The sequence below is a fragment of the Cardiocondyla obscurior genome, linkage group LG13 (genome assembly GCF_019399895.1).
Source record: "Cardiocondyla obscurior isolate alpha-2009 linkage group LG13, Cobs3.1, whole genome shotgun sequence".
NCBI lineage: Eukaryota > Metazoa > Arthropoda > Insecta > Hymenoptera > Formicidae > Cardiocondyla > Cardiocondyla obscurior.
The window spans coordinates 2,058,452-2,085,061 of record NC_091876.1 but is presented as its reverse complement, the minus strand read 5'-3'; the positions used below and the strand labels follow the sequence as shown (position 1 = coordinate 2,085,061).

General features: G+C 42.1%; 1 protein-coding gene across 5 annotated transcripts in view; it reads right to left on the bottom strand.

Annotated features, from left to right (window-relative positions):
* Trc (Serine/threonine-protein kinase tricornered) overlaps positions 1-26,610 on the bottom strand; it is an 81,677-nt gene that overhangs the window by 39,440 nt on the left and 15,627 nt on the right. Inside the window, exon 1 of one of the 5 annotated variants that reach the window (XM_070665258.1) lies at positions 23,176-24,794. The exons of 3 other annotated variants lie outside the window; for them this stretch is intronic. In XM_070665258.1, coding sequence (XP_070521359.1) covers positions 23,176-23,512 — 337 coding nt within the window. In that variant the 5' untranslated portion in view covers positions 23,513-24,794. Of the gene's footprint in view, positions 1-23,175; positions 24,795-26,610 lie in introns of those variants that run through there. One more of the 5 variants, XM_070665259.1, reaches the window with a different exon arrangement.

The window sequence follows — 26,610 nt, the reverse complement described above, 5'->3', positions numbered from 1 at the left end:
ATAATTACATGGGTGTCTTTATCACATTTCACTTTCAACTTTCGTAAATAATTCACGAATGATATTACGTGCAGTAATTTATACCTACCACCGATATTGGGCTTAATTATGTTTTAAAATATTTAATAATTCATAGAAATAGTAACAATCCCTTGATTTCCTTCTCTAAATTTTGTTTTTTTAATAAATCCCGGATTTTGATCGCCATATTAAGCGCAAGCACAAGAGCATTAACTCGGAATCGGCACAACTCTTGCGCTGTTTTTCAAACCGCGGGGCACTGTTGCGCTCAAGTTGAAGCTACTTCATTCCGCATCGCTTATTCCACCGGGATATTATCTCGAAAGAGATATAATACTAACTTATTCGAAGATTCTTCCCACCGAAGGGACTCCGGAACTTTCACGACGAATTTACGTCACCGAGTTCATAAATTACTCATCCAAGACCCGGAGTGAAGCCGAGGAACTTAGTATTTGGAGTCACGATTCGTCCATGAAGCAATATAAATTTCGGTTCGATTCGATTCCCGCGGCCGCAGAGGCGAGAAAGTGCGGCTCGGTATCAGGTATTCGCAATTCAATCGCGTGGCACATGAGCGCGGAGATTACTTTCGTTATCTGTATCGCGCGGAACCCAAGAACCCGGCCGTTCGTCTCCGATGTTAATCGGCGCGATTTTCTGCGTGCGTATCACGAACTAAGTCACGAACCGGTTGCTCGTACCCGAGCTGACTGACTGACTAACTGACTGAGAAGTTAACACTACCGAGTGTCCGAGTGGTAGGATCGGGGGGACGACTTCTATGCCCACGCACGTCGTCTGTGCGAGTAGGAAACGGACCTAAGTATACGATCCCGCGTGTGTTGCCTACAGGTGAACACACGCGCCCGCGACAACGTTGTGTGGAGCTAACGTCCACGATTTCACATGTGGAAGCGCACGATTTGCGCATATATCACGACTTATTAATTCATAAGAACGGAAGTGGCCAGTGTCACACTAACACAAATCGGTCCTCTCTACGAGAAGCGCGATAACTCCGACGGTTCACGAGATATATTATCGTTAATATCGTACCTACCAGTTTCGTTTCGATTTAATTTTAATTTTAATTTTGTAGTACTTTTTTTTTCCTTGATTAATTAACGTAGAATTCGGAGACTTAAATTTATCGAAAATATATAGAAAAGCTTTACTGATAAGAATAATTAAAAGAAAAAAAAAAAAGATTTAATTTCCTAAGCAATCACGTATATAGATAATGAATAATTTAAATTATCAAAAGCTATCTCTCATCTTTTTATCATATGTTCGAGTCAAATATCAGCCTTGTGAAATTAATCTTTCTCTTAAAAGAAATTCGCGTTATCACTTCTGTTTTAGTTGAGAGTTTCGGCTTTCTCTACACAATTTTGACGCGTTAGATAGGACTGTCAGATACTGACAATGCATTCGCGCTGATAATACGATATCATTATTTTCGGCTGCTCTTTAATCTTTCACCCGGCGAGTATTGTAGTTCGGGCAACAAGGTCGGTGGGAGATTTCGAGATCACCGAGACATTTACTTCGCTTTTTCTGGCACGGTACCAACCGCACGGTCGATTCGTTGACCGGAAGCCGGAGCACCGGAATGAGCACCATCAAGACGAAATTTGTGCTACATGCGGCAGAAGGCCCACTCGGATAAGCTCGCTGCTCGCTTTAACTCTTCCCTACGAGCGGATCCGTTTTTCCACCACAACCTAAATAATTCTCGCTTCAAGTACCATTAAGAACAAGTATACAAACGGCAACTAAAAGTGGGATATATTTTAATTATAAAATCACCAGCTAAAAATATCAGCAGCTGTATCTATTCGATATCTAAGTTAAAAGACGTTTTGCCAAATGCTGCGCTGACTTAATTTCGTAATCGAAGCATCTAAGCTGTTTCTAAGCACCAAACAACGCGTTAGAAAGTCACGGAAGAAAAAAAAAAGAAAAAAAAATTACGTGACACTTTAACGTTATCGCTGAAATTGTAGATTATACGCGCCATTTCAACGGATCGTATTCGATGTAACACTTCCTACGAGTGTGCTGTTGACGACGGTCGAGGGCAAAAAAATAACAATTATTAATTCGCAGCCGCGTGGCAAAGGGGCGAGCCAACGACGTGGCTGACAATGAGTTCAGTTCGCTTGGCCCCAATCGACGGTCGCGGTGACGCCATCGATATAAAGTTGCACGCGTGTGTTGGCTAACTGTACTTCGCATGAAAGTACGGGCGATACATATACATATAAGCCGAGTGTCCCAGAAGCATCGCCATTCCTCTCAACTACTAAGGATAACGAGAGAACGACGGAGTCAATAGTCGTTAAATTATAATCAATCGAAGACGGCTACGGGCAAATAATTTTAGAAAAATCAAGCACTAGCTGCAGCAGACGACGAGCTTTGTTCCTGAATTAAGTGTCAAGATTCTAAAATTTAAATTAAAAAATAATAAAAAAAAAAGTATATACGTAGAAAGCGGTAGTTTCAATTTTTTTTTCTTTTTTACATATTTAATGCATGCGTGATATATACATATACAAATCAGGTGCGACAACACGCGCAAAGAATGCACCAGTCACACTAGAGCTTGTATACATATGCATAATGAACGGGGAAAAAGATAGTCGTCAGCTTTCGTACGTGTTCCAACGTGCGGTACATAATATGGAAGAGACGACTATGACTGATGGCACAAATAAATGCCGATTGTTCTCGTTATCTTCCGACCGAGACAATGCGACGAGGCGCCTGCCGGTTTCTTCCAGCCGCGTGACGCGATCGAGTGAAAAGCCTTCGAGGGAATTGAAAATCTTATTCACAGCAACTCTTGACACTATTATCTGAATCATTGCACGTACGTGCATGTAAGTACAGCGTCTTACGGCACGTTAATGAAAAAAAAAAAGTTAAGTAGCTCCAAAGGATTTTTATTACATATAAAATAAACTCGTAAAATCTTGCAATTTCGCAGTTTATGGCGCCGTAAATATGACACATATAATAAAGCAATTTCATTTCGTTTCAATCCCATTTTGTGAAATTAATTTCGACGGTAAAAATTGGAGTAGTGAAAAAAAGTATTTTAATTCTATTATTTCTTAAAATTTTTTTTTTCTTTTTTTTTTTTTTTTTAAGTGTTATTAATAAAGATAATGTGCGTGCCGAATAACAGGAAGCTTGAAAGATTACCAAAGTATCTACGAGCACCAAAAACGTTACTAATATTTATTTTAATGATCGTCCGTCATTCTTTTCAAGACTTATCGCAAGTGAACTGTAATCTAGACTAGTGAGGAAAATTGAGTTAACTCTGCACTAAGTAACTCGTTGCACTTGCAACTTTGTGACTAATAACCTTATAAATAGCCATCGTGAAATGGAAAGTAAGTCGTGCTGCCGTTAACATATTTCTTCAGATCCCATTACAAATATCGCAATTCCGCGAAACGTGGTTTGAAACTACTCGCGTGAACAGTCGTGCAAAAATCCCGTCAATAAAATTACCATATGAAAATAAATCTGAACAGCTCGCGGTGCAAATTTCACCGTTGATTGAAATGCGGGAAAAATAAAAAAAAAAAAAAAGAACTTGGCCACAAAATATTTAGACCGCGAGATTCCTACGATAATTAATATCGGTACCAGACAGTAATTACGAGTCTAGCGCCACGCCAGTCGCGTTTGATCGCACACGCTAGTCTGGCAAAATTGGAACGGCTAATCGGTAACCTAACTCCCGGAGGCAGGCACCCACGCCATATCCTTGCACAACGTGAAAACGAGGCGCCTCCGACACACGTCGGGCGTCACGACGGCGAGCGAAACAATATCCGCGCTCTCAATGGTAAGCCATGCTTGTCCGGTACGGTATAACACGGTCACGCGTCGTTCAGGGTCTATCTCACGCCTAAGCAAGCCAGGCACACGCATCTAAGAGTTTTTAACTACTGTTCTATCCACGACAGATTGCAGATAAAAACCCTGTGAACGAACTAGCTAATACCTTCGTATAGGTATTGTGCTTTATAAATTTTGTAATTACTCTGCCTAATTTTTTGCTTTTATACGTTTAATGTATCTTTTTTTTTTAATAAAATTACTATTTTTTTACTTTGAGTTTTTTTTTTAATCCCTCAGAATTGTATATAATTTTTAATCCTTTAAATTAAACGACAAACCGAAACGTGTGCGATAAAAAAGCTGATGAAGCAAGCGGCGCGGAAGATGAAAGAAAATATACGAAATAAAAATATTCGATGGTTTCAGGGGGAAAAAAAAATAATACGCTTGCAATTTAACCCGGGTGAGAGTGTGTCGATTACTCGTGTTGTTTCATCCGGTCCAAGAACGAGTCGCAGTAAAATACAAAGCACAAGGTCGAAAAGTAAATGTAACACGATCGATGGAGAGAAAAAAAGAAAAAAAAAACAGGCGTTGCGACTTAAATTATTGTGCATATTGCAGAAAAACGTATTCGATCAAATCTCTGTGGGGAAAATACATGCTGCTTCTTTGAAGCGATAAGATAAACCCCGTCCGCGTTATCTGCAAGGCTGAAATACGCAAAAACACGTGAAAGAAAATAACAGCATGCCGCGGTAAATCCTATCACCGAGATACAAAGTACTACGTCAAAATAGTCTCCGACTCTTCGAGATTATCGCGCAACTACACTTGTTTTCATTAGAAGGCTTTGACTATCGTCATGTGGTTTGTAACAAAGATAAAATAATCTCTTTTTCTGGAGTTACTGTGATTATTAAATTGATTTTTCGCAAAATATACCGACTGATAAGTGACGCGAGGAGATATGATTTGTTTGTTATCCGACCTACGCGGAAATATATATTACAAAGAAAAAAGCTAAATTATAATTATTCATAAAAGATTTCTTTGCGACATATGTACGTTTCGTCAATGTTATTATCATTAAAGTGTATTAGACGCGTCACTTGCTCTAGATCTCTTGACTCTACTTATCTGCAAACGTTTTTAAACAATTAATTCACTTAATGACATTAATTGCTCCGCGGCCGAATCGCTTTTATCGCCCGCCCCGGCAAAAGTTATGATTAAGAATTTCACGTTACACCACCCGTCCGTGGCTGTGGCTTTCATAATGCAACTACGTTTTCTTTCTTTGTAAATTGTAGCACGATAACAAGGACGGATTAGAAGCCGGCGCCGATATACAACCGAAGAACGAAACCGCGCGAGATTAACCGCTGCACTTAAGGACCACTAAGAACGAACCTATTACATAGGAAGGTGCTAAATGTGGTTCCGCGAAGTGGTTCTGGGCCCCGTACTCGCATCTCTGCGATACCCGAAGAGGTTTATGACGCAAGGCGGTATTGCCGCCCACAATGACGAATGTTACGGCTGCGGTGCATTTATCCCTCTCAAAAGTCGGCGAACCCTACGAGCCGTTCTCGAGACCAGCGTCATCAAACTACTAAACTGACGAAAACCAAGTAACGACGGACGTCATTAATAATTGGTACACATTAAAACCATTTTTTTAATTGCTCAAAAAATTCCTTCAATTATTCTCTTGAATAAAAATATCTGATATTATTTTGCAACTTTTTATGACGTGCATTAAAAAAAATATATATATATATGTATCAATTATTGGTTTTATTATGTGGAGAGATTAAAATACTTTCTCGGTTATTTTTGTGACCAACTATGAATATTCCTAAAAAAAAAATTCTTAAAATTCCGGGCGCTAACGATGTCGTAAAACAAAATGATTAATAGACGCGGACGTGGATACAAATAGAGATAAATCGTTAGCGACGGCTTCATCGGAGCAAATTATGGCACGACGAAAGAAGAAACGTCGTATTCTCCGTTAAAGACGTATTTCCGATGCTATATTTTCGAAAGTAGATAATAAAATAGTTAACGCACCTCGTTAACTACGTCCAAAGATAAACGAATTTTATACGACTTAATAAAGCACCGTTACGTACAATAAAATTATCTACTACGCAAAGTATCGTTCAGTCTACATTTAAAGTAGATGTACCAAATTTTTGTGTCTAATGTCACCAGTTAAAAAATTCACCACTAACGCTCGAAAGATAAATATGAAAATTAAATCCTTTGGAGCACGGAACGAAGATTAAGTTTCTATCGTTAATTTTTACTTAATAAGCTTATCTCGCGGTCCATAATGAAGGATTATAGAACCGGACAGACGGTAACATCTTGTGTGCGCAAGATGCACGACCGATTTCGAAAAGCCGAGGGGGTTTTTACTGCGCGAGCGATGTGCGCTCACGGACGCGAAGTAAAATAACAATAATCCCGTAACACACGTGCACGAAAGACGCTCATGAAGTAAGTATGATAGCGGGTCGAGATTGTCGACCCGATGGCCCACTTTGACGGCCAGGACACGCACCACCATCCTGGTTAGCTGGTCCTGCGGAGTCAAGGTTGGCGTCTTGCCGAACGGCGGCTACAACGCTCCAAACATTTACGACGAAACGGGAAAAATTCGGTCTGTCTTTTTTATTACGCCAATAAACCCGATGTCCTGAGTATTTGGACGTAAAATGGTTTCCTTGACCGAAATAATGATATACAACGGACATGAAAAGTTACACCGTGCTGATAGCATCGCAGAACTATCGCGTTAACTGTGGTGCTTGCCTTCAAACGCATCTCTTGACGAGATCAAACTTCGCTATTTCGTGAGGAGCTAAATATTTTACAAGAGTATATTTTTTTTTTTTTTTTTTTTTTTTTCCTAAACGCGAGAGTGCCGGACGCGAATGTGATCAGCGAGTAATTTACGCGATTGTGAAATCACGGTCGGGTGGTTGCGAGGGACTTGCGCGCGGAAAAATGACTCGACACACAAACTGAGAAGAGGAACAGGCCATTAATATTTTTCATTTCACGTTATAGTCGCCGGTAAGACTCCACAACTCCGCTCGAGTTCGTGCAGACTGATATACGTCGGTATGATTTGTTCTAGTGTTAAAAAATGACGACTCTAAATTTATCGAAGAACTTCTGATCAAAAATGAGTTTTATATTCGAAGAAAATTGGAATGGTAATGGAAGTAACCTAGTTTTGATAGACTGAAAAACAACGCTTTCCGATTCCAAGAACTTCGAAGGCAAAAATACGGGAATTTCGATATCAAATCGAATGTAGTTACAGAAGATTTAAGAATAACCAGCTAGCGTAACCCGGATAAATAAAATTACGCAAGTAGTTCACGGGTCGCGTAATTATAACCGCTGCTAACTGAAATAAAGTGCATATTGCCATTTGATAAAAAGGAACACCGGAATCTAAGCTTCGATAAAGTTGACCACATAACCCGATTCAAATGCGGCAAATATAGCTAACGTATTTAATAGTTTTAGTAGCTTAATTGCAAATGACAGCGCGATCAGTCGATTTCATTACTTCCGAAACCGAATGAGAGGTTCAACAAATCGAGAGAACAAACGGGTGCAAAAGCGGTGCCGAGAGTAATCTCGCGGCGATTGATTGCGCGCAGACGAAGTACGGGCCGTGCGTACAAGTTTCGTACCGTAATGGAAAAGCGAATTGAAACGTACTCTCCATTATCGACGTCTACGTATCCGTCCGTTGAATTCGATATGACAGTTAGCAACGTCATCGTGATATCGGAATCGAATACATACGTGTATGACTACGGAGCTCGGTAATCCTTCACCGACATCCGCCAATTCGATCGCGGGATAGGTCGGCCAATAATGCCTATCGTAAAATATCGACAGAAAAAGAAAAAAAGAAAAAAAAAAGACATACGGAATTTTTAAGAGTTTCTATCGATTGCATCACCCTGGCGCTATTTTCACTGCCGAACGCTGGTAACCAGTTGTTGATTACGTTTTTACAAAAAAAAAAAGTTATAAAAATCGAAGAAGAGTCAAGCTAATAACGTAAAATTAAAACTAAAATACAAATCAACTTCATTTTCATAATAGAATGAAAAAAAGAAGAAGAAGTAACGCGAAAGGTTAAAACGTTAAATCGTCATAATTCGAAGAGTATCGCCGGCTTGGATATTTCACAAGTGGCAAAATTTTTTAATTAACCTCCGAAATACCAGGTTTGAAGTGTTGCTCGCGATAATTGCGGAATATCCAATTTCAATTTCCCATATGCGCTAATTTCAATATGCGCGCATTCAAATACGTCGATGTCGGTTTGAAATTCACGAGAAACTTCGCGGCAATGCCGCGGCACAATATCGAAGTAGAATATTGATGCATTTTCAACGAGCAGCCGCGTTACATGCCCGACTGAAAAATTACAGCCGAGTGTCAGTTCGCGAAGGCTATTGTCGGTATCACCGGCGTGCTCGCGCATTTCACACGCGCGTGAATGCACGCGCGAGCGTACGTGTCGGTGCGTGAGTGCGTGCGTGCGCGTCGCGTTGAATTGCGCAAGCACGGCGCTCATTGCGCAACGCGGCGAACGCTTTGCGCTACGAGCAAATAAATGGGATGGGATAGCCCCGTTAACCTGCAATCGTTAATCTTACTCGGGGATCGATAAAATTGTAAATTACATCGGTTTTCACAGAAACCGATCCACGATTATTCCTTCGGCCATAAAAACGTGCGAGCGATCTTATCCGAGCTATTTAACAGATTTATTTGATTTTTCCTGCACGGTATTTCGTTTTCAACGTCGTGTTCGGGGGAAGGGGGGGGGTGTCTGGGTGCGACTGTCACGCCGATTAAATCACGTTATCTCGCGAGTATTACGCGGAATCAATACTGGAAGAGAGCACCTCGTTATTCTTGATTCCAGCGAGACGAGAGCACCGTTTCGACGCGAGAGCGTGTCGCCTTGACCTAAAAAATCCTACCGCGGACGTCCGCGTTTTAACGCCATCCGCGGGGTACCTTATTGCCGCTCACCTAATCCATAATTCCGTCACGCATCGAGCTTTGATACTGGTTTTTCGTACTTTCTCGACGGTCGGACGACGGTCCGCCGTTGAGACACCGAAATGGTAGCTGCGCGCCTGCGACCGCGGAATAATAATTACCAACCGTATTTCTCTTCCGCGTTGAGGGATCAACTCTTTATTTGCGGCACGTTGGATTAATCTATCCTTCGCTTTAACCGAGTCATTGAAAAGTAAATGGCTGGCGCGTGTAAAAATGAACAAAACGTAGCGATCGGTCTTCGGCTCCTTTTATTCTGACATGTTTGTCTCGTCCATCCGATCAAATTCCAACCGATTTTTCCACGCGAGTACGGCGGGAGCCTCGATACCACGCGACGGAATTCAACGAACGAAAAGAGAGAGAGAAAGAGAGCGAAAAGGCGCGGGTTATATCAAGCGAGTGATTGCGCCCCGCTTGCATTTACATGCACACTCAACTTCCCGATACCAATACCACATACGTGGTGTCCCTGAGCTAAATAGTCACGGAAATTTATTTCTAAAAATGGGAAAATAAAAGGGGTATTAATCTGCAAGTGTAACGGAGAGAAATTAAAGGGACCTATCTGAACGCGTGGGCGAACTAGTTAAATATCCGAGGATCGCATTTACTGCCGCAAAACTTGGCGGTCAAAAAAATTACGTGTTCGAGTTAAACGCTTCTGACGTGCCGCGAGCGAAAGATTACAACGTACGTCTTGCGAGATACATTGCCGGGATACGGAAGATATATTATCGGTCAAGGAGCCCGTGAAACCCTCGATGTTATTTCGGGACACCCAATATCTTGTAAAACTGCACGTACATCAGCTTGTCCCGAGGTGAATGCAAAATCGCGTGACTAGAAACCGCGGAGTTTGTATGTCCCGGCATCGTTTCTCAAGAATTTTCTAACGTCGCGTGAAAACAAGCCCCGCGATGTATCAGACAACGATATTCCTATTCATCTCATAAGTGAGAAATGCGATTTCCTGCCCGCGAAAAGTATCCGCAAAAATCCAAATGCGATCTGTCAAAAATCTAAAAGCAATGCGAATCCAATTTTACTCCCTCGCGTATTATTCATCACGCCGGTACAAGGATCAAGTAGTAAACACGATTTTTATTCTCGTCCTGCGACCGTAACGATCTCTCTTGAATCAGAATACAAGATTACGAGGAAAAAAAAAATCAAATAAAATCAAATAAAAATAAAAATCAACTTTAACGAGCAGGTCTTAAGAATTCAAACGTTCACATGTGAAGTAAAATAAAAATATCTACAGAAATAAAAAGTAACAAGGATGTAGAGGAAGAAAAATTACGGAAGTAGTAATAAGATTTGATTAAAAATAAATTAGTTGCGATAAAACAAAGATTAAATTAAATATTATCAATATTAGTTCTTTTACATATGCAAATTTTTGTCAAAAATCGAAATTCGCCAGTTATTTAAGCGAAGAATCTTCAGACTGAAATCGGTCAGGGACATCTCATATGATTATGCATACCATATTCTACTGGAGCTGGCTATTATACATATATACGATTGCAAACATGCACGTCCGGGTCGCATAAATCGTGCGGCTTACCGGGAAGGAGAAGTGCACGGACTACTTGATAAATTCACCGTCCTCCGATTCGGAAACGAATGGCTTCGCCGCGTGAAAACATATTCGCAAGGCGGAAGGCGAAAGGAGACACAACGGACCTAAGGTCGATCGCCTTAAAAGCGCGTGAGAATTTAATACAGTTTGCGAAATACAACGCCACAGCCTTGGAATATGCCACGCGTGCTTTTCGCGCAACAAAATTTATCGCCAACGTAGGAGAAAGGCAAGAAGAAAAAAAAAAAAAGAAAAAAACATTGTGAATTAACCCGATCGTGCCGATTGCCGCACGTAGGTACACGTTATTAAATTTATAAGATATAAATTTATTTAAAAAATTAAAATTTTATATATTGCAAAAAAAAAAAATATCTCTCTTTATCTCGACGAAAATATTAAAAAAAAAGTTTTAGGTGCAAAAAATTAAATACAGACAATATAAATAAATTAAGATAAAAGCGTATTAATTAGTATTAAAATTTAATAATGAAACCTGTGTCTTAGCAGCGGAGTCTCCAACGCGTTCCACGGACAATTCGAGTCTATGATTTTCGGCTCGTTACCAAGTCAGCTCGTTACACACGTCGGCAGGATCACCGTTAACTCGATTTCCGCGTGGCGTTCTGTGCGTCTCGGGCCTTGGAAATTTTATAGAGCTCACGAGTCGCGCCTATAATACCGAACCCGGTTTCGTAACACATAAATCCGTCCCTCGAAAGCAAAGCTGCTGCAGATAACTCGCGTCCAGGATCTCAATTCACTTTAGAAATTCTCGCGAGCAACTTAAACCGCGCGTCGTCGTTGACGACGAAACGTATCTGACATTTAATTTTAATTTCCATAACGCGTAATAAAATCAATAATTTACACGTTTTTTTATTCGGCGAGAGTTTGGTAAAAAAAAAAAAAATAAAAAAATAAAAACCAACTGTTTCGTATCAAACGCAATTTACAAGAAGTTGGTTCGAACTCTTTCACGATGACGGACGATAACTGCTTCTCATCTGCAACGCAGTCGAGTAGGCCACTGTAAGTTTGATCAGCATCGACCGCCGGTTTCAAATAATTAAAAGCATTCTCTTAGCTCTTGCGCATCGAGCCTCTCTCCGCCTTGCCTACAATATTAATGGACCCGTTCCGCGTTTCTCTCTCTATCTCCCCGTCTCTCTTTTTCTTAAACGCGCGCGCGTGACTCGTCCCGACGATACGTCTAGGATCGTTTACTCTCCACAGGGCACGACACGTACCCTCGAAACTCTAACTCACTCTTGTTCCCACGCGAGAAAGAGGTTTCTAGTGAAATAGCACTATCGAAGAAGGTAGAATAGCTAGCTGTTGCGCTTCTAAATCTCAAAATAACGGAAAACCGTACTGCGGCCTGAAACTTCTGCCCTGCCTCTTGTTCAGTCTCCAACAAGATTCGAATCGCATACCTTCGATTAGTTCTAAATGCTTTGGAAATCTAATCGATGCGGAACAGCCTCTCAAGACAAATGACTCGTTTGAAAGCACTCCATTTCCTCTTTACGCAAGTAAGGCAACTTGCCATTCTTTTAGTTAAAGCGATGATGTGATAATAGTAATTATGCCCGATTGGTATTGCATGCTTGTTTTTAAACGACGCACGACACGCCGTTTACTACGTTTAACGTTGTAGCTCGTAAAATTGCAATTCATACTAAATAACAAACACTGAATAGCGGACGGCATACGTGACGAGCCTCTACGATTTTTCTTAATCGATGCAAGGGAGCGCGCAGAAAACTAACGCGACTATTAATTTCCTTTTTCGTAACGTTACGGCAGCCGGCACGTAATACCTAACGTTGTTCTATCCTAGCTTTCTAAGAAATATCCAAGAAATCTGATGCAACGAGTGAAATAAAGCGGAATAAAACGAGAAATAAAATTCAAATATTTGTCTCGCATACATATACATACGTGTAAATACGCCCTTTTTTCGAACGAGCTCATTGTGATTTCACACACGCGAGCGTAGGGCAGACGGTACCCCGATTGTAGTTGGTCATTGCACTCACCTGAAACAAAATATGCAAAAGTCCAGTTAATAAAGTCCCGACCTGCATGAAACATTAATGAGGCTTAGCTTAAACTATCGGGGGATCGATAATAATCGGAGTTTATGCAGGCGGGTCAACGCGTATAGAGACTAAAATGCTTCACCCATTAACTTGTCCCATCTCAAACAGGCATCTACGAAATCAAGTTACTTTACCCCACAAAGTTTTAATTGCTAATAGAGGAGCTGGCCAATAATTCAATCATCAGGGACCGATTCCAGATGCTATCTGATAGGAAAGGCGATAATACGATTATATCGGAAGCCCCACCGAGTTGTTTCTATGCGATCACTTTTGATTAATGCAAAAACTTGATTTAAGACAAAAACCGTTAATCCGCCTGCATAATTAAATATAAAAAAAAATTTTCTTTTTCTTTTTTTTTTATTCAGAGTCAATTATTTTCCATCATACTTAATCTCTCTCTCTCATTTCTTTAGCAAGAAAAAAAAGTTCTAAATTTTTTTCAATTAAAAATAATTATACAGACACGTAAGAATATTTAAAAAAATAGAAAGCATTTTAATTGCACCTTTTTATATATCAAACCTAAGAATTACGATCTTGTTTTCACGAAATTTTTTATTTATAAGAATTTTTAATGCCTTTACGTGACGTAAACTAGCGTCACCGGTGCTCTTGTGTAAATCAATAGACAACGTCGTCACTGAGAAGTGAAATCTTAGCCAAGCTCGACGGCAAAATAGCAGAAACGTGTAATGAGCTGTGGATTCTGTTAAATTACTCAAGAATTCCGAGTCGGCATTGTGACGCGCGTTTCCCACATAATTTCATTTGACGCGAGACACTCGCGTTATTAGCATATTACTGCGTTAGCCGCAAGAGTGAGACGAAGGCCGGGGTTACATCGAGTGGGTGGACAGGCAGGCAAACGTGCGCCGCGGCTCATTGTTACGAACGTTATTGCGAAAATTACGTGTGCGCCACAGTTACCGCCCATGTTCGTGTCCAGTTGCCCGCTCGAGCGTAACCAACGAGCTCTCGGTAATCTCTGCTTGTTTAGTCCCCCGGTATCTTCCGCCATAAGCTATCCGTAACGCGATTATGCGTCAACGCGGCGATAAGAAGTCAAAGAAATCAATATCCAAGCCGAGGGTATTATCGCACGATTATCTGTGACGCGCGTTATCTTTCGATTCGTTATTCGTCTCGAGAAAGTTTAAGGGACAATGTAGATACCTACGCAACGTGCGTGCCTACTTCTCGAGTGCAGCGACAAGGAACGAACGGAGGATTCGTGTAAAAAAAATTTTTTTTCTCCCACCCGAGTCGTTTGAATGTCGCAACGTGGTTTCCGCCCGTGCCGAAAAATCCCGGCGCTTCTTTGCGCCCATGAGCGGCGTTACGAAACGCGCGGATGTCGCGAGTATTATTTCCTCAATTCGTCGGCAAGATCCTCGAGAGAGGATCGCACAATGAACCGGCATGCCGTATTTTCCCGCGGGGTGCACACACGCAGACCTATCTCGTGCAATTAACAACAGCCGTGTTCGCGTACACTTAATGCATTCGCGTGGGTTACTCGTGAATCTATCCGCCATCCGCTGAATAGTACGGCCGCAGGAAGGCTCGGGGCTCTATTAATGGCGAGTACCAAACATGCGATAATAACTATCAGCACGCTCTAACACGAGAGAAGGCAGCCGCCACCTCAGGAAACGCGAAGCCCACGTAAACGAAATCAAATCTATCGGCATTACTTTTTATAATATATCGAACAACTTATTAATTTAAAATATTAATAGTTAAAAAAAAAATTTGTGACAAATTCAAATGTGTTATTACATAAGAAATAAGTATTTTTTAATACGTGGCAATATAAATATATGTAAATGAGGAAAAAACTTAATATGTTGAGTTAAGATTCGATGTAAAGTTTCTAGTCTGAATTGCAAATGTTGAATAAAAAATGTCTTTACTTGCAAAAGAAGTTTTATTAAAAAAAAGAAAAAAAGAATACTGCAGGCAAAAATAAAATTCGACAAGATATGTACTTAGTTACCGAAAAAAAAAGAGTGCAAGCACAATGTAAAAATTACGCGTGACGTTACAGGATCTGCTATTTCGTTGCATAACTGCAGCACGAGCCACCTTCACTTCCTAGTGTTATGCAACACACGTGTTTGTTCAGAGAGAAAATACTGGAGCGTGGTTAGTATCAGGATGCGGTTCCTGAAACCCGAAGTTACGGCCAATCTATTACCGGACGCGCGTATATCGATGTATGTACACCGTAACTGCTCCAAATAATACGTTACACGACATTCTTCAATAAATTGCAAATTAAATTCAGCGTGAAGGAACATGCGTGCGCGTATGTTACCGATAAAATAAACGAGATCAAAATACAAATGAGATCGAAACGCTTTTCACAAGAGTCTGCGAACGTACCGTGGACACACCGAAACGAAATCTTCGACGCTACTTTTACAACGCATTATTTTAGAAGGCGAATAAAAAAAATCGATCGACGTTAGCGCATTTATCACATAATACGTCAGAATATTCGCGAGTGCTTATAGTAGTAATAAATGTTAATCTCCCTATGTTTGTCGACGCCTGTATCAACTATAGATATGAATCTGTTAGTCATCGCGACGAATAGCTCAATGTCACGACTTGATTGCTCACCTGAGCCACCGCCACCGGCGACAGTTTCCTCAATTCGCATTTCCGCGCCAGCATTTTCCGCGAGGGAACACGTTACCGGTCCCGCGTGCGTGATTTACGGTATAATCGTGCGACCGCACGAAGCCGGGTCTAAACTCGGTTCCGCGGCTTAGCGTCCCGTTATGAAATGCAACAGCCTGCCTCCGTTAACGAGCGCATCATCATCATATTCGCGAAATTCCACTCGTTTCGAAAGCGGACGCGATTCTCTCCCGCGATCAGTAACGATGTCACTCGATACAAAGTAAGTGTGTTTCCCCGACTTAATTGCATTTCATCGCGAACGCGAATTACCGTACAATAGAAACCATTAAACTTTGTACAATGGGGAATTAAAAGTTCATTAAAAATTTTACGATATCGATACGCCGGCAAAATATTTTAATCCCGCGTACTCGCTGAATGCCAATGAAATTTTTTTAACATCTTTATTCAGGGGGCAATAAAATTTTCTTATAAGGTTCAAGGATTTATCAATGTTCAAAGACACTTGGATATATATATTTTTTTTCCTTCTTTTTTTTAAGAAACAGACATTGTTGCATTCAGGAAAAAAATATAACTATAAAAAGCTGTTAAATAATCTTTTTACTTTTTATAATATTAATTTATTTGTAGTTATTTGCGCACCATTTGCTGGCAAAGTTGAAGCAGAAAATATACGTATAGGAAAGTTCAATTACTTGAATATAATTTCAGACGTATAACGTTGCAACAATATCGATAATGATGTAACGCAGAGCGTAAGCAGTGGATCGTGGTGCTTAATGATAATCGATATAAACTCGTGATATGTATACGTATAGCTCGATTTCGATTTACTTACTCGTTTGCTGACGTAAATAAGTCAGTTTCGTAACGGCACAAGTTAAAAGATTATTTAATCATGTGGCGTGATGTTAATCGTATAAGAATATCTAGTTTTGTAATTTACTCTCTACTTTAATTAAGTAATTAAAAAATATTTAAAAAATTTATCCGTACGAGACAAAAAAAAGACTAAAATGTGTAAAATAATTTTTCAAAATTACATCATAATTCAATTATAATAACTTAATTTTTAACGTCCCCAGTATTGAAGCGATTTAATTTTTGCTGACCAGAAGCGCTAATAAATTAATATAAAAATTAAAACGTCCCAATTAATTACCTTCATATCGTTATTTCTCAATCTGACGGAAGGAGTGAAATATTCTTGCGGAACGAGACCTAAATTTCTCGTTATTTACGTTAATGTTACACGTTTAATAAAAGAGCCGCCGTAAATGAGTTATTTCTGTTTCGTCGAGACACTTGGCATTGTGGGACTTGAAACAAATAATGGCAACCAGTGTCGACCCGTTATCCTTCCTGCGTGCCGTAACGAGAGACGGGGGTTTCGCAAACGCGGCCGACGCACCATAAGAGCCTCGCCGAGAAGCGCAATCTCGCACACGCGCTCGTCGCACACGCGAGATGACAATAGATGCTTTGTTCGCGACTTGGCGTTTACAGATTGCCAAAGTGGACTTCGCTAGCGCGAGAGACGAGAAGTCGCCGCGAATTACAAATAATAGTCGTTCACGCGTAATCCTTGACCTCGTGTGGGAGATTGCGGATATCTCACTTGAATATTTCCACCCGAGGAAAATAAAAAAAAAAAAAGATTTACGACACTGAGCGTTAATTACAAAGTTAAAAAATATTTTCGATAAACCTACATTCTCAAAAGCACGTGAAAAAAAAAAGAAGAATACTTTGAAACAAAATTTTTCATTGTAAAATTTAATCTTTTATACTACGAGCATTTCATTTTTCTTCTTTTCTTTTGTAATATCATCGCGGTATTTCGGCACGAATAGTAAAGAGAGGAGTAAAATTTGTGTAATCGCGATGGCCTGTTTATAAAGCAAAAATGTAAAATTAGTGTGCAGCCTTCTATTTTGGCATGTGATAGTAACGGTCAGTGAATGAGGTCAGAGGGTGAATTGCATTAAGCTTAAAAACCCGCGTCCCAGAAAGAACAGGTCATAAAAGTAACTGGTCTCTGGCGAACAGTTAGCAGAGTATCCTATAACTAGTGCAAGTAAATTAGTAAGCAGGTCCTTTACTTCTTATTCTATTTATTACTTAATTCAATTTGCTCGTGATGTTTTCTCCCGGTACACTTTAAGTGATTAAATAGACTGTATCGAAAGACAGTACCTTTTCCCAGAGGCTTCCTATATCTTAATTTCTTTTTTTTTTTTTATTCGCGTTAAAAGGTTTCGAAAGACTTTAAATTTAATTTTAATTTCGTTGTCGATACGATTTCGTTTCTAAATTATATTAATTATATTTAATATAAATGTGTGAGCATATTAGAGTAGAAATTTAATGATGCACTTTGGCGCAAGCAAAGAGTTGCAGCCAGTCGCATCCGTTTGTTTCCACAATCGCGTGAAAGTCCCAAGAGAGACCCATCGGTTGTGCTAATCTCTGCGCGAAAATCGCGTTCGACGGACCCAGTCTCAAATTTCGAAACCATCGTTACGCGCACGTGGCTCGAAAATGATCGCGGTTTCGCTTTCTTGCTGAGTGCACATCTCGAGAGATGACGTTTCGTGACACGCGGCGAAAACGCTTGTCTTGATTTTCGTGCACCTCAACGTCGCGCGCGGCTAAAATATATATTTCGCGCCGTAATTTTAATCGAGAATCTTATCGCTTATAATTAAAAATAACGTAGACTCGTACATGGAACGAGATCTAACACTTACTGATTATAATAAATTAATAATAAACACGTTACGATATCGCGATTAAAGTGCGAAAAAAATTATATATAAAAAAAAAAAGTAGTTTCCTGGTTACGAACCGTATATGAAGCTGCGGGGCAAGAACAAATCAACCGCTGCAAAAATTACATTACCAACAACACCCATCGTCGACGAAAGTTCGCGGCGCTCGTTCGCTGAGCGTATACGCGCCTTTAAACGACCATAAATACCGGAAGGAACGTCGCGACGAGACACGGCCGCGGTTTCCAGGGAAGCAGGAATTATTCTCGTCGAATAATTTGCGGCGGTCGTACATGAACGAGGAAAGGAAACGACGCGGCGGAACGTCATTGTTCTGATCGAAAGGATTTTCAAGGAAATCCAGTTCAGCCCGGCTCGCGGAGACGAGACCGCGTGCGTTTTCCACGAGATACATTAGTCACGCTTGCAAGGCGGGCGGCGAGGATCGCGAGCGTGTACCGCCTCTTTCTCTCTTTATTCTCTTTCTCTCTCTGCACGGAGCGTACGGAGCGGATGTGCACGCGCGTGTTTCGTGGCGCCCGTACGTGCAGACTCGCGAGAAGGCAAACATCTCGCTCGCCGCGACAGTCGATGAATTCTTTCCCGGCACCTGCGTAATTTTCCCCGCTCGTAGATTACGAGGCATTGACCCCACGAGGCTCGAGGTCCCAATGGCGGTTAAACGACTGTAAAAATAATCGAGCTCCGTAGCGTCGCGTCCCGCGTAACGTAAGTTAACACCTCGCGCGGCATCGCCGGGTCACGCAGAGAGTCGTTACACATAGAACTTGCAGCGGGTTCGATTAAAGTTATAAATTCCTATCTTCTTTCGGAATTTCGCGGATCTACAGCTCCGCGTGAAATTAATAAGAAACGTGTATGATTTTACGCGTTAATTTTTAACAGTAACAGTCTCTCGAAAGGGTTAATAGATCGATACAGATCTAATTTTGACGGATAAATGTTTAAGGAGTCTGATAAATTAATTGTGACTAAATCCGGTTACTCTTGGCAATGGGAATCGTATCGTCGCGCTCTCAATCACACGCGATTGCACGTGACCTCGCCTACACCTTCGTTTCTCGTATATCGAATGAGGACGGAATGACACAATACCTGGACGGCGCGTCGTCGTTAAAAAGTCCCACGTGTACGCCGCACTTCTGTGCAATGCACTTACGTTTACGCCGCGGGTTTCAGACGTTTGTCTGCGTACGCGATTTACCATACAAATCGGCCGCACTCTCGACAAAACTACTCGCGTGCGCGTACATGCACGCGATACTTGTCGCGCAAACAACGTCTATCTACCGGGTGTGTCATCTGCTGGCGTGCTACCAAAGTTTCGAAACGTTACGACACGGCGACGAAAAGTCGCGACATCGGCCTCGAAAATGCGTTACATTCGCTCCTTTTCGCGCAATCACGAGAAATCGAGAAAATTTTGATAACCCTTAATTTTTGTAATTATTATCATAATATGCTAATGCAAATTTATTCATAAAATAAAAAATAATATTTTATACTGTATAAATTATAAAGAATTAATCGGGGACTTTTTTTTTTCTTTTTAGAATTTTATTTCGTAGTAACGTCATTGAATGGTCCGTTCAAACGGGAAGAAGTCGAGCTGGCCAGCCGACAGGTGCAAATGGCAGCCGACAGGTGACAATGTGCGGTCGACCTGCGAGTCGAACGTGAAACGCGCTTCAATTATCTAGTCGGACATTTCCGTCCGATTTAACAGTCACCGCCTATACCCGGAGATACAAGTTTTCAAACTATACTATCGATACACGAATAGAAAACTTGCGTATTTCGAAAGATGCGAGTCGACACGTTAATAAAACGCGATGCAAAAAAAAAAACCATTTAAAAAACTATAATAATTGAAGTCACATTGCAGAATCTGTATTCTACGTTATTTCTCATTCCATGTATAAATAAAAAAAAATATATATATATTTTTTAAATATATAAAAAACCGAGAGAATTATTTCATATAATAAATACGTCTTTCTCACATGATTTCTTAATTATCTGTCGAGATAAGGGACTTTTAAAGGTAACCGCAATATTAAAGCCGTATTATTCGAGTACCCGCTCTCTGCAAGCATGCGAAAGAATATTTCCACCGGTCGGACTATTCCGCATCCTCTTTCGCATCGAAGCCTGAGGAATCATTCCGTAGCGCGTCTGACCGCAGCCTACTTTTAACGCATAGCAGTCGCCGTCGCGGGCGTCGGCTAGCGTAAAGATCCTACAATTCCATCCAGCAGAACACAATCCTGTTCCGATCTCCTTGAGGAAAACTCGCCCGCCCACCCATTTTTAACATCACGGTGCTAGACGACAGTGCGCGACGTAACAGCGCGTAATTTTTTTCGAGCGAGAAAGGCAGAGCGCCAATTATTATTGGAAATATCGGCGCGACCTGGTTGTTATCATCAAATTTAATGTTTATTTATCGAGTTCACGGTTCATCCTCTTTCCGGCCTAGTTATTGGACGCTTACGCGTCGCGCAAAAATACTAATATCAAAAATATCGCGATAAAAAATTGTCCTCGCGATAATATAAAAGATGCGGAGAATAAATTTTCCAAGCAAAGTGTGCAGAAGGAGATTTATTTTAAGTGGACGCGGACATGGCCGCGTTTGCGTCGCGATTAATTTTCAGCGCGTATCTTTATGTCTTATAAAATTTTTAACTCGCGAGATTCATTTTCGAATCACACCGTCCGTCAATAAAATTTTATTACAAGCGTGATTAATTTATTATACTTTTATATTAGATTTTATGTCATAACTCGACGTTTAAAGAACGCACGTATTCGATTTTATTTTAAATAAATTCACAATGTTTACGGCGCCTGACAAACTGTTATCTAACAGAGAAAGTGTCATTTTCCAAATAGAGAAATTCCTGTTGCGTTTTGGTACCGTGGTTTGTCGACCCCGTTGTTATTACGACATTCGAAATCGCCTAGTTTATTCGCCTGGCCTGTAACGTACTCTCAACCCGACACGTGTGGGCCGACTTATCGAATCCTGCCCCGCAATCGCGCGATTTGTGTTTCGTCACGTGTACGACCCACTTGAGCTATGAAATACGCATCAGACCGAGAACGTCAGTTTGAAACGGAGATTTCTACCCGGCAATTTGTGAAAATAATTCAACATCGAAAGGCAAAATCCAAAGGTTAATTGCGAGGAAATTTTTGCAGCCTAAGCAGCCGTGAAAATTAATTCAACGATCTATTTGCCAATCGGCTTTTGCCTCATCTTTGAGATAAAATTATTCGAAACTAAATAAATACGTTAAAAAAAAATATAAAAAATAAAAAACATATTGGATTAAATTTTAAATTATTTATACAAACATAATATATATAAATGTGGACAAGTTAACAGGTTATTTATTTGAAAGGTTTAAAGTCGAAAGACGAGAGTTTTGTTTCCAAATTAAAATTAGATTTCCCGAAGCTTTGTTTTTTAAATAAACGACAGCGAATTTTTAATTGCAGGTTTGACCCTAATTTTCGAAAGTGCCCAACGAGGCGCGCGGTAAAAATCAATGCCGAGTCTCGAATGTGGCACGTGTGTGTTATACGTGTACTCGGTTCCGCCTGAGGAAGCAACGGCTTTGTGCGAATTTTAATACCTACGTCGGTGGTGGAGTCTTCATATAATTTTACGCTTTGTCGATAAAATTTAATTAGGCGATTTCTTTTGCCGCCCAGCGGAACTTTTGAATAACGCGCGTGCGGCGTTAGATATACGATATCAATTATTATTCCCCACGAGCCACATTAACGCGAAATGGTTAATGCGCCGTTAGACATACGATTTAGATTTCGCGGAAATTATATTACTCGGTGCGATTTTCCCAGGACCTCAAATTTAAACCGAATGAACATAAATGTTTGAACGCACGGGTATGAAATTATCACGTAAAATGTAACTAAAGAAAAATAAATGCCAGCGGGAAGCCAGAATTTTCTGCATTAATTTTCTACTTCGCGAAAAGTGTACTTCACTCTGCAATAATAATTTTTTTAAATCGTGAATTGCCAAAATAATATACCTCAGCAATAAATAATACAACAAATTGCCAGCAAAAGCCGTGAGATAGTAATCTGCGGGTTATTACAGCTGTACACAGCAAGTGCGAAAAAAAAGGGAAAGAAGGAAAAAAAAAAGAAAAAAAAAATCCATGCGTAGGATCTATTAAACCTCGGTATAGATTTGTACGATTCAAACATCTGGTACATCGCGCTACGTGAGACCTGTTCAACCCAAGTGCTCATTTGTCACTCGTTTTAGATCCGCCAGTTTCTTTGTTCGCCATATGGACGGGGCAACATCGGCAATGAGCGGCCGAGCGAACGTATTATAAAAGCAGAAATCCGTGTAAGAGAAGAACCGTTAACGCACTCGCGCCGGTACATATACATATATATATTTATATAATATATAAATGTGTATACTCGCGCATCTCCTCAATTACCCATTACCACTACGCGCACGTATTCGCCTTCGCGCGGGCATGTACTTTTTATTAACGGCAACTACCGAGCACACGTATGATGCACCTGCGATGACTAACAGTAACACGTGGATGGGAACGAGAACGAGAGAGAGAGAAAGAGAGAGAGAGATGGCAAGATTGGACTCTATCTACGCGAATTGAGACAATCGCAAGAGCGCGACTTGCTCTACCGGTTTGCGACGAAGACTACGGTGTGCCATCATTGATTACGACACGTTTAACAGTTTCCCCTGATAATATTCGAGATAAACCGCGCTGAGTTATTAATTAATAAATTACCCTGGCGATGGCGTATTTATCATATGCAAGGAAAATTAATTAGAGGAGGAAACAAATGGAAAGAAAATATTCCATCATCCCTTTAAAATCTTATATTTTTTAAACTATAATTTTTATCGGTAAAAATAGGTACATTTATTTTTCAAGTAGAAAAAAGAGATTTATTTAAATCATCGATATTTTTTTTTTTTTTTTAAATCTAAATTGCCTTTTTAAAATATACATACCTGTTTTTCCTATCGGTGGCTGCCCTAATCTGCTGAACCACCTGAAGAACCTCCTAGCCGTCGTAGCCGCCGGTGGTCTGCATCCATCCAAAATCACTACACCATTATTGTTGTTGTTATTGTTGTTGTGCGATCCTCCGCGATCCGGCGGTGCCGTTCTGCTATACGGCGACATCCAAGCCGTCGTCGTGCTTTGTATGGTGGCACCCTTGACGGTGGTGATGGAACTGGTTATCTTGGCGCCCGGATGGGGCACCCAGTCCTCCGAAGCGACCGGCATTTGTTTCGTCTTCTCGTCGGACGAGTCGAAGACGAAGCCACAGAATACGAAGGTCATTCAAAACCGCTTGCCGTCCTGGCGCACCAATAATTAATCCTCTTTCGGAGAGGAGTTCTCAAAGTCCCTTTCCTCGACGTCCAAGTCCTCGACGAGAACGCGAACAACACTTCTTGGCACTTATCTCAATCGAGTAAAACGTTGCTTACATCGCACCGTCGCGATTTAGAAAATGTCCTAGCGAAACTCAGTCCCAGCGTGTTCGGCGTCAAGAATTTTGCAGAACTCAACGTTGCGTGCGATTAAAGTCCGAGCTCGAAGCACCGCGCGGCAAGCTTCGCGACGAGATACGCTCGTGTTCGGCCGCGATCCATCGACTGACCGTTTTTTCTCACGACGTATTGTCCCCGCTCGTCGCGGAATCCCTTATCAGTAACGGCGGCTAAATGTTATCGCCGAGGTCGCGCGTCACCAGGGGCCTTACGTAACGACGCACTTTAATTGATCCGGGCGCACTGCGCTCGCCACGTGCTCGCCCAACTTGTTGCGCGAGCCCAGCGTTCACCGAGATCGATCGGGCTCGAAGGGTGAACTCGTGATGCCGACGCGGAAACGCTTAAGATTCCGTTTCTAGATAATCCAGCGGAAGCGGTCTCGACAGAATCGGCCGCGAGGCGCCGGTCCACTTGTTGAACCTGCGAGAAACCCGGGAGCGATTCCGCCGTGTCTCCGACAGTCGTCCAATTAATCGTGAATCTTATCCGCGGCGAGATTAAGCCTCCTCGGCACTGGTCTCACTATTTGGTACGTTGCAAGGTACTCAGTTTCCAGGTGGTTGTAGCCTCACGAAGATAAAACGTTAAAACTCGGTTCGTCGCGACGTGTCCCGCATCGTCTTACCGCACAACACACTTGAAGGTCAAGGTTGGGATATATACATTTCTCTCTTTTTCTCGCCACCGATGCCGGTCGTGCTCGGTCGATCACGCAGCTCCCTCATTACTCGCGCATCGCCGCTCTGCGGACGACTATCATCACCGTGCGCAGTTCATTCGCCCTGAACGGGCAAGACGACGGGCTCGGAGATACCGAGGATTCGAACGCGGACGAAGAGCGGGGTCTCTATCTCTCTCTCTCGCCCTGGAATTTCACTGGACCGCACAATGACGACGCGGTTGCAATCACGTTATCACTGACAGCCGAAAATTGAGATCACACTCGCGGTAAAAAAAGAAAAAAAAAAATAAACGCCGGTTTGCGCAACTACCGTGCCGCTTCCAGTACGCGTAATTCCTCACATATGCACGCACGCACGCAGGCACGCGCGCGCGCGCGCCCACCCGCACGTTACGACGATGAACGCGGACGATCTCGCGTCGCACCACGAGGACCGATTGGCTCGCTTCGCGGGGGCTCGCAACAGACTCCGGCGCGGCCAAACGTGCCTCTCGTTCTCGACGGCCTCTCGTCACCGCGTAGCCGACTCGCGCGCGTCGCTCGTACAAGACTGCCGCTAATTCCCTCCACTCGGCTTTCTTGCGCTGTTACCCCGCACCGCGGCACGCACACCCGCGCGCGACCATAACTCTTACGTCTTACCCTCACTACTGATCGCCCCTACTACCTGCGCGACCGGAGCACACACGGCTGCCCCCACCCCCTTCTCACCGCGCGGCACGGCGCGCGCTAACAGAGGCGCGTAAAGGCCCCTGTTACGTTAACGATTAAAAAATCGATCCTCGCCACTCGGTTAGCCTCCGTGTGCGCAAACAAATCTCACACACGGGCCACCGACGGTCGCAAACGGGTCAAGAAATTTCGCTCACGATTGCGCGATACACCTGAGACATCCGCGAAAGAGAAATCTCGCTCTCTGATCCTCCCGTTTCTGATACGTCTGATATCTGATTTAATTCGCGTAAAAGCGAACGCGCGCCTGTCTTTTTATTAAGATTCCACGACCCCCGCGGCACGGAGTAGACGTTTTACTTTAAATTACAATTTTCACAAAGTGCGAACCGGGCTTAAACGTTTCTTTATCTCACCGTTCCTTTCTACCCTCTCGCTTTGCCGCCTTGTAGCCCTGTACCTTCGTCTCCTTTCCTAACCGTGACTAGACCGGTCTCTCGTAAATATACGTGCCGTGGCAACGCACACAGCCAAGCGTACTTTAATACTTTTCTCCGCCGCGCCACACGATGCTGTACGCGTCAGACTCGGCCAGGTCGTCAGGTTCGTCGCCCACGGACCCTTTTCGATTCTCGGAAACATTTTCAGAAGCACGGTAAAGTATACGAAAGAGAAAAGAAAACGGCAACGAAATCCGATTATTAATTAAATAGAAAACGAATCTCTTTCATCTACTTATTCACTTATTAAAAAAATTTATTAAAATTGTACAAAAAAATAAAATTAAAAAAAAAAAAAAAATAAAATAAAATAAAAATAAAATATATATAAAAAAAAAAAAACAGAGAAAGTTTTACGCTTTTTTAAAGTAAACGATAGACCGAGACGGAAATACTTTTCGAAGCGCGTATCTGCCTTCGCGCTGGCTATCCGCGCGTGTATTGTGCACGCCGTGAAAGAAGCGTAGGCGGTGCAGCGCAGGTATACACGCACGTGTGTAGGTGAATATACCTGCGGGCCGAAGGAGGAGGGAGGCCCACCGACAATGCCGGGCGCACCGTGACTGACGGTGAACCGCTATCGTGTGTGCGTGCTGCACACGGTTTCGGCTGCATCCTCCCATCTCCCGCGATGCACCGAGCTGGTTCTACCTGCCGCGCCGCGATCGTGCGGCCGTGCTCGAAAGTTTCTAAGCTCTCCTCGCGAGGCGATTCGATCGGGCCGAACGAAAAACGTATATTTAATACGGCCCCTCTTCCACCCGCGTCCGAAACGTGACGGATTAGACGTAACCGTATCTTCGGTTCCGACCCGCCAGGCTCTCTATCTTCGCGCGCGGAAAAACCGAACGGGCAAAGTAGTCGCGATAGCGCGAAACAGTTCCTCTCCTCGGTTCGCCGAGATCGTAAGCCGCGATTCATATTCAACGAGCCGGGGCGTTATCAGCCTTTATTGTATCCTCCGATATTTGCTACAAGGCCCCAATTTATCGGCGCTCGGGAAGCGTGACGTTTCACGCGGCCTGGCTA